A 9,228-nucleotide genomic window follows, 5' to 3' on the forward strand; every position below is an offset into this window, starting at 1 on the left:
TAAGAAAAAAACAGAAATTATTGAAGAATTATTTGAATTCATTTCTTAACAAGTAGCATAACAATGTATTCAGTTCGAAACAACAACCATACATTGAATTACAAATTTCAATCAACAATTTCTTCATATTTTCGGAACCGAGATGGTGAAAACTTTTTCCAGTTTTCAAGCAATACCGGCCCAACGCAGAGGTGATTTTCTGAACTTCGGAATCCTTCAATTTCTTCGTGCTATAGTCTGGAAGACAGAAATTGGCGAAAACGTTCAAGTTTTGTCGGATTACCTGTGATTTTTCTGACTTTTTCAATAGGTTCCAGCTCTGAACGACCAATCGAAATGTTTCGTTTTTTACAAGTCGTAATAACGTGCCTCTTCAGATGACTCCCATCTGACTGTGATATCATCAAGTTACACTGAGTACAGATAACAAAGCCGCTCTCGATGAATTCGTCGTTTTCTTCGTTTCGAATGAGAATCTTTTGAATTTCTGCGAAGCGATATGATTCACCCTGCAATGACAAAATTTATTGCCGGTTTTTCTCTGTTTTTAAACTCACAAATGTGACATTACTATCTTTTTCATTCAGTTTCAATTGAAGGTCTGATTTGGATATCTTGAAACTCATTTTTCGAGTTTGGGAGGGGTGTGAGTGAGATGGCGAGCCGTAGGCTGTCGTTTGCTCTGAAAATAATTATTTTATGAAAAATAGGGATTATCAGGCAATTGGCGACAAAAAAGGAGAAAAATCGGTTGATAAACGCAAAAAATCGTCAAAAAAAAAAACAAAACAAACCCCCGTAAATCGACACGGGCTGCTAAACAATGCGCGCCTCGTCATAACGGAGCATCGTTGCAAATAAAAATAGCGCGCGTTCAAATATTAATTAATTGCCGGCAGGCCGGGCCGGGCCGGGCCCTGGTTTTTTTCCCTCGGGCCGGGCCGGCCCTCGGGCGGGGCCGGCCCAGAGCTTGTGGACCACAAAAATCTCAGGTCGTGCCCTCGGGAGAGGGCGCGACAATCTGGAACTTTTTTGGGATTTTCGGAATTTTTTTGGGGGTTTGATGTAAAAATGCCCAAAAAACTCAAGATTTTAAATATTATATTTTCTATCTTCCAGGCCCGCGCAATGTCTCATCTGGAAGAAATCTCGGAAGAAGGAATCCGTCTGATGTCTTCATCTGGTTCCGTTGCAGTTCTTCTTCCATCAACTGCATTTATCCTTCGTTTGACTCCTCCCCCTGCACGCAAATTGATTGGAAACGGAGTGATTGTTGCATTGGGATCTGATTTCAATCCGAATGCTTACTGTTTTGCAATGCCAATGATTATGCATTTTGGTTTGTGGATTTTTGAAATTTGAAATTTCGATTTTGAAAAAAATACAGTACTAATTGTCAGGGCAAAAAAGTAGATGTTCTGTGAAAAATAGTCGGATTTAGGAGTCCTACAAAAAAGTTTCAGAATTTTTCAAGTTTTTTCTAGCTACCAGAGTTTTTGAGATATGCGCCTTTAAAGTCTAGCTTCGTTACGCCTCTCCTCCTTGCCACTGCTCCTCCTCTGGGTGAGAGAGAGGCGCGCTGACTGTGCTAACTTTAAAGGAGCATAGCTCAAAAACCACAGTAGTCAGAAAAAGTAATCAATTGCAAAATTAAAGATCTATTTTTGCTTAGTATATAATGTAATTTTCAAACGAATCGAAAAATTCTGGAACACTTTTTTAGGACTTCAAAATTGACAATTTTTATTGTGAAAGTTCAAAAATGAATTCTTTTGTCCGGGGTACTGTAGCTCAAGTTAGTTAGAATTTTCAAAAGTCTCCAATTCAGGCAGAAAATCTGAAATCTGAAATTCTGAAAATCTGAAATTTCAGCGTGTGTCACCATGAAACTGTCGATGCCAGAAGCATTGACTGCTGCCACTCTAAACTCCGCCCACTCGATTGGAAGAGGAAAAACCCACGGAGCAATTGCAAAAGGAAGGTGAGCCATCTTATTGGAATTTTTTTAAAAATCGGGATTTTCAGTTTTTTTAGTTTCGAAGTTTTAAAATTTCAATTTTTCCAGAAACGCCGACTTTGTGATTCTCTCTGCCAACTCTTGGGAGCATATCATCTACCGTATCGCTGCTCATGGTGACGTCATTCGCCACGTCATCAAAAATGGAAATGTGGTGGAAGTCTGAGAAGTTAATTGGCCAATTAAATATGCGATGATTTACTCTTTTTGGGATATTGTTTAAAACATTTTTTGTAGTTAAAATGAATAAATTGGTGGCTGGTTATTCCTTTTTTTAATTCTAAAATTCTAAAATTCTAAAATTCTAAAATTCTAAAATTCTAAAATTCTAAAATTCTAAAATTCTAAAATTCTAAAATTCTAAAATTCTAAAATTCTAAAATTCTAAAATTCTAAAATTCTAAAATTCTAAAATTCTAAAATTCTAAAATTCTAAAATTCTAAAATTCTAAAATTCTAAAATTCTAAAATTCTAAAATTCTAAAATTCTAAAATTCTAAAATTCTAAAATTCTAAAATTCTAAAATTCTAAAATTCTAAAATTCTAAAATTCTAAAATTCTAAAATTCTGCACTTTTCTACTTTTTTGTACTTTTAGAGTTCTTTTTCTTCTCACATTACCAATCCTTTTTTCCATTATTCTTCTTCAAAAAAAGAAAAAAGACCGCCCATTTTACCCTATTTTTGCACTTTCTTGGCTCTTTTTACTTGCATTTTTTCTACTTTTTTTGCACAATGTGGTCCACATTTTTTCCCTTTTTTTTCACAAAATTGTTTCTTTTTTTCTCCCAATAAGAAAGAAGAGAACACATTTTTCTCTATTTCGAAACGAGATGTTTCTCTCTTTTTTTGCTCTCCAAGCATTGAAAAAAAAAGAAAAAAGTTTTACGATTTTTCTTAATGGCACCAGATTTCTAGTGGAAATTCGAGAAGAAATTCACATTTTTTTTTTTGAGAGAAATTGGATAATTTGAGAGATCTTTTTTGTGTTTTGATGTTTTTTCTTTTTTTTTTTATTGGCTTGGAAAGTTTGGAATCTAAAAATTGAAAAATCCCTTGGAATTGTAGAATTTTGCAATTTCAGACTCTCAAATTTTCTGCACTTCTGGATTGCCGAATTGTTTCAAAATTACAAGTTTCAATATGAAAAAGAAATTGGGAGAAGTTCTTTTTTCCAAAAAAAGACCAGAAAACAACAAAAAATGAAAGAGTCAGCAATAAATTATAGATGAGAAACGAGTAGTAGTCGGGTTGAGTGGGTTCAGTCTACATGTCAGTTTTTTGAAGGAAAAAATTTGAGTCGAATTTTCAGAATTTGGAAATTCTGAAACGCTGACATTCTGCGATTTCGGAATTTTAAGATTCTGAAAAAAAAATAAAAACTCGAAAAACCGAGAACTCAAAATTCTGAGACTTTAAGATCCTTGAAGTTCAGATGTTCATAAATAAAAAAAAAAGGAATTCTGAGGTTTTTATATTCTTGGAAGTTTCAAAATTCTCAAATTTTTAGACTTGGAAGTTCAAAAACTAAAAATTTTGAATTCTGAAAATCTGGAACTTCAGGATTCTGAGTATCTGGAAATTCTAAAATTCTGAAATTCTGAAATGATGGAATTTCCAAACTAAAAAGATTTCACAATTCCCTGAAGAGAGCGAAAAGTCTCATCTTTTTTTCAATTGTTTTGCTCCATTTCCCCCTTATCATTGATAAATTGATAAAATTTGAAAAATTCTGACTCATCAATTTTTCCCTATTTTTTCTAATTCTCTCTGTTCTCTCTTAACGATCAATTTGTCCTTCTTTTTTTCGCTTTTTTCATTTTCTCAAAAGCCTTTCGTACTCCCTTTTTTCCTTGTTCTTTATGACCCATTCTCTTTTTTCTTCTTCTTTTCTTTGACCCTTATCATTTTTCATTCGGTTCACAGTTTTAGCTGATTAATGGTTTGTCCTACAAACATTTCAAGAAAGCCAAAAATTCAGAAAATATAGAAATTCAGAAGTTCCGAATTTTTGAAATTCAGAATCTCAAATATCTGAATTTCAGTAATTTGGAGTTCCAAAATACTTCTGAAAAGTCTAAGAAATCTAGAAATTTCAAAATTTCAAAACATTATTATATTTTTTTTGAAATTTTTCAAAAAACGGAGCTTCCGGTGGTGTAAAAATAGGATTTTTATCATTGTTTCTTATCTAGTCTTCTACCTTTTTTCCCCCATTAAATCGAGAATAAATAAACAGAGAAAATGAGAGAAAGAAGAAGAAAAAAATGCATAAATATAAATCATCTGGTTTATGTGACTAATTTATTGGCTTCTTTCGTTTTTCTTCAGATTTTCGGATTTTCGGATATTTAGAAATTTATAACATGAATATATGAGAAACCCGGTAATAATCTGAAGATTCAATGAATCTGAACTGTGATTATATTTTAAATCTTTCTGAAATAATGGAAATTCAAAAATCCGGAAAGCCGGAACTCTCCTGAAACTCAAGAAAAATCGATAGGAAAATGTGAGATTACTTTGGGTCAATGTATCTTGGTTACTGTAAAAGATACCAAAAACCTTTTAAGACCAAAAATGTTTGATTTAAAATCAGCAACATTTCATTAGTTGACAATTTTTAGATAACTAAAATAGGAAACGAGATAATTAGGGTCAAAGAGAGGATCTTTTTAAGGAGTCTCGCAGATTTCAAAAGTGAAAATACAATAGTTACTAAAACGTGAGGAAAAATCTTTAAAAAACAAACTTTTAAAATTTATATGATAAAAAGGATACGTAGAAACACACAGTACTTGGTGCCACATTGACCTCTCGAAGAATACTATAAAGGAAGAGAGAATTGGAAGTACAAATCAGTTCTTGCCTTCTCCGGACTCCAGAATAGGGACCCGGGGAAGGCTCCGGGAATCCAGGAATCCGGAATTCCGATGATCCGGGAATCCGGACATCCGGAAATCCGGTGATCCGGGATTCCGGGATTCCGGTGATCCCGAAATCCGGGATTCCGGGATTCCGGTGATCCGGAAATCCGGTGATCCGGTGATCCGGTAATCCCCGGTTATTCGGTGATCCAGGAATCCGGACATCCGGGGATCGGATGTACGGATTTCTGGATTTCCGGATGTCCGGATTTCCGGATTCCCGGATGTCCGGATTTCCGGATCACCGGAATCCCGGATCACCGGATTTCCGGAATCCCGGATCACCGGATTTCAGGATTCCCGAAATCCCGGATCTCCGAATGCCGGATTTCCGGATTCCTGGATGTCCGGGGCCCTCTCCCGTGCCCCTATTCTGGAGCCCGGAGAAAGCGAGAACTGATTTGTCCTTCCAATTCTCTCTTCCTTTATAGTATTATTCAAGAGGTCATAGGACACCAAGGGCCGTGTGTTTCTACGTATCTTTTTTATGATATAATTTTTTAAAGTTTGTTTTTTGAAGATTTTTCCTCACGTTTTAATAACTATCGAATTTTCACTTTTGAAATCTGCGAGACTCCTTAAAAAGATCCTCCCTTTGACCCTAATTAACTCCTATTAGAAATATCTAAAAATTGTCGACTAATGAAATGTTTCTGATATCAAGACAATAATTTCTGCACTTAAAGGTGGGGGGACAGGAGATTTTTCGTAGTTTTTTTGTAGCTAGAGTATGTATTCTACCGTAACGGTGTACAACGCTTAATGTCACTCTGCGTACAGCTGTCGTCCTCGCCTTTATGTATGCAATCGGACGTGCGCTTTCTCTTTGCCCGCGTGGCTCAGTCGGTAGCGGCGCCGCACCCTCAATCATCGCCCTCACAAGTTCAACTCCTCGAGAGGCATCTTTGAACGGAATTTCGAGAACATTATTTTTTTCATGTCCCCCCACCTTTAAAAGTTTTTTTGATTTTTTTTACAAGAACAAAGATACGCTCAAAGACTCGCGTAAATCTCGCATTTTTGGATCGATTCTTCTCAAGTTTCAGGAGAGTTCAGACTTTTCGGATTTTCGCATTTCCATTATTTCAGAAAGATTTGTAAATTTTTTTTTAAATTTAGTCACAATTCAGATTCATTGAAATTCTAGATTATTATCGAGTTTCTCATACATTCACATTCTGAATTTCTAAATTTCCATAAATCCGAAAAACTCAAGAAAAACAAAAGAAGCCAATAAATTAGGCATCTTTTTCTCCTTCTTTCTTTTCATTTTCTCTGTTTATTCACTTTTTTCAGATCCTAAAAATTTCGGATACAAATTTTTTGAAATTATAAGGGAAAGTAGATTTTCAAATTTTTAGAATCTTAAATATTCTATTTTTGCGTTTTCTGAATATTCTCAGCACCTATATTTAACTTCCCCCAAATAAAATTAATGTTTTCTTTGTTCATTCAACTTTTTCCCCAATTTTCCCATTCCCGTCAACTTGAATAAATGTCTCTTTTTCTCTTTCTTTCTCCAATTTTCCCAAAATTTTCGGTTTCCGAAAAACGCAATAATTGTGAATTGAAACGTACATAACAACATGTTGTTTCACACCTCTCCCCTTTCTTTTTTCCCTCTATTTTTCCATACAGTAATTAGCCAATTATCTAGTCACCAGAAACACACCTTAAAGCCAATTAATAATGGAGAATTATTATATTTGAATATGTACATATGCGCGGTTTTTGATGTTTTCAGTAACAGAGAAGTCCAGAAAAATACAGTAATCCAATTGGAAATTTCGAAAATTCCGAAAATTTCGAATTTCTAAAAATTCTAGAAATTTTGAACTTACTTTTTAGAAATTCTAAAATTCTAAAATTCTAAAATTCTAAAATTTTAAAACTCTAAAATTTTAAAATTCTAAAATTCTAAAATTCTAAAATTCTAAAATTCTAAAATTCTAAAATTCTAAAATTCTAAAATTCTAAAATTCTAAAATTCTCAGTTGCCTTTCTTTTTTCCAAAATACAGTTACCTCTCTTCCTCTAATAAATAAATAAATCCCTTTTCCCTTCTTCAGGTGTGGTCTTGTTTGTCACTCTGTAAGTGCCAACTACCGTTTTTCAAGTGTTGTTTCCTTTTTTTCTTTTCCCTCTCTTCTCAATTTGATTCTCTAGATTTTTGTCCATTTATAGTGTATTTTTCAAATTGTTGTCTTTTTTCACACCCAATTTTTTTTTATTTGGATAGGTGCTCGATTCGCTTGAATGGTTTTGGTTTTTTTTGGAGAGAGAGAGAGAGAGAGAGAGAGAGAGAGAGAGAGAGAGAGAAACAATCAATAGTTCTTACTAAAAATAATTGCAGATCGAAGGTTCTAGAAGCTTGAATATTCGACAATCTGGATCTTCTTGTTACAACACAAGTTCATACACCGGAACGCCACCCGGACCGTTTACTCTGAGTCTATATATCTCAATTCTTTTGAAAGAGATCTAAAAGTTGTCAACTAATAAAATGTTTATCATGATATCAGCAACATTTTATTAGTTTACCAATTTTCAATATCTTCCACAGGAATCGAGATAATCGACCTCAAAGTTGATGATTCGTGTCTATTAGAGTGTTTACGGTGTTCTAACTATTCATGTACTTTAAGCTCAGTTATCTCGATTTACGGAAGTGATATCAAAAATTTGTTAACTCATAAAATGTTTATCATCAAATTATCAACATTTGATCAGCTGACAGCTTTTTGATATCTATTACAGTATTCGAGATAATTGAGCTCTAAGTGCAAAAAAAAAACGATATATTGATTACCTAGTGAAGGTTGAAGTTCTGAAAGTTTTTCTCATTTTTCAAAAAAAAAGAGAGAATTGACAGCTATCGGATTTCTCTGTGTGACAGTTAAAAGGGGACATCAATTTCGCGAAAAAAAAGTGCAAAGCCATTATTTTTGATGTTCACTCTTCTCTCTTTTTCATCCGCAAAACTGACAACTGACAACTTTTTTTCTAGGGTTTTTAGTGGTCATTTCAGAGGAAAATTGGGAGATTTTGGAGTTCAAGAGGGTCTTAGGAAGGTTGAGTTCTTATTTGGAAACGATAGAAATTGAAAAAATCATTCAATTTTGTTTTTTTTAATTAACGGGAAGTCGTAATTTCCGAAAAATTGAAATTCGGGAACTCTCTCTTCCATCACAAGTTCACTTCTCTGAGCTGCTTTTTTTTTGTGAAAAAAAGTCCATCCCTTCTAAAAATAAATTTACTAAATCCAGTACTTTTAATCTCCCATGGATAATCCGAAATTCGATTTTTTATGTCATAATAAAATTTTGGCAACATTCTCCTCTCACCCAATTTAATCCCAAAAATGTTGATCCAATAATCCACTCATATTTTTGATGAGAATATCTTCAATATTTTGATTCCATCTACCAGAAATTCAAAATTTTCATATTTTAGAATTTTAGAATTTTAGAATTCCTAAATTTTCAAATAATTTGGAATTGGTTTAAAAATCTCGGATTTTGGAAATTTTCGGATTCAAAACATCTCAAAATTTCGAATTTACAACCCGTCTTTTTTATCCTTTGCCGCCTGTGAATCATTTTTTTTCTCTTCCTCTTCTTTTCTTTCTTCTCCTCCAGATTTCACAAAATTTTCGGAACATGACATCTCGAGCGAGTAGCCGGCCGGGTCCTCCAAGAGGTGTGATTTAGCAACATTTGTTACAAAAAAGAAACATTTGTTCATTGGAAAAGAGAAGAAGAAGAAGAAGAACTTCTGAAGAAGAAGAAGAAAAAAGAAGTTCTCTCGAAAAACTATACAAAGATTCTTGATATCAACACCTGCCCCCTACCCCCTTTTATCTTCATTTTACGATGTTCTTTTTTCATTTTAAACCTACCCGATTCCTCTGAGAAATTACAACTTTCTTCTCACTATCAAATTAACACTTCTTGAAATTTTCTAAGAATTCAAGTTTCTGAGATTCGGCAAATAATTCGGAGGAGGAAGCAATTACTTTCAGCGTGTTAACCATTTTTTTTTCAACTGCGCTCCAATGCTAATTTACTAAAAAAGTTCATTAGGGCGCACTTTCCATAAAAATAGTTTTCTTCAGGAAATGCGCTCCAATGCTAATTCACTGAAAATGTGAGAAGTTTCACCGCAAAATCCACACACAATACTATTATATAAACTTCATTTCGGCTAGAAAAAGAGACACTTTTTGAAAAAAAATGACCCGAAAAAATTCAAAAATTCAAGAAAAGAAGACGTCAAACATGATGA

At 33.8% G+C, this 9,228-nt stretch overlaps 3 protein-coding genes across 3 annotated transcripts in view; 1 reads left to right on the forward strand and 2 right to left on the reverse strand.

Annotated features, from left to right (window-relative positions):
* CBG17473 overlaps positions 1–677 on the reverse strand; it is a gene marked incomplete at both ends in the record, with an annotated part of 838 nt that extends 161 nt beyond the window's left edge. Inside the window, 3 exons of the mRNA XM_002641047.1 lie at positions 93–237; positions 284–509; positions 558–677. Of these exons, the coding sequence (XP_002641093.1) occupies positions 93–237; positions 284–509; positions 558–677 (491 nt within the window). The remainder of the gene's footprint in view (positions 1–92; positions 238–283; positions 510–557) is intronic.
* CBG17472 overlaps positions 1–2,183 on the forward strand; it is a gene marked incomplete at both ends in the record, with an annotated part of 41,854 nt that extends 39,671 nt beyond the window's left edge. The window contains 3 exons of the mRNA XM_002641046.1: positions 1,120–1,339; positions 1,873–1,981; positions 2,066–2,183. Coding sequence (XP_002641092.1) covers positions 1,120–1,339; positions 1,873–1,981; positions 2,066–2,183 — 447 coding nt within the window. The remainder of the gene's footprint in view (positions 1–1,119; positions 1,340–1,872; positions 1,982–2,065) is intronic.
* A 2,138-nt stretch (positions 2,184–4,321) lies between these two features.
* CBG17471 lies at positions 4,322–8,688 on the reverse strand (the record flags this gene model as incomplete). Its single annotated transcript, XM_002641045.1, has 3 exons — positions 4,322–4,456; positions 4,811–5,132; positions 8,507–8,688. The coding sequence occupies 3 exons, from the start codon at positions 8,686–8,688 to the stop codon at positions 4,322–4,324; spliced, it is 639 nt and encodes a 212-aa protein (XP_002641091.1).
* Positions 8,689–9,228: the final 540 nt, after the last annotated feature.

The sequence above is a fragment of the Caenorhabditis briggsae genome, assembly GCF_000004555.2.
Source record: "Caenorhabditis briggsae complete genome, chrIII, whole genome shotgun sequence".
In the NCBI taxonomy this organism is placed as follows: domain Eukaryota; kingdom Metazoa; phylum Nematoda; class Chromadorea; order Rhabditida; family Rhabditidae; genus Caenorhabditis; species Caenorhabditis briggsae.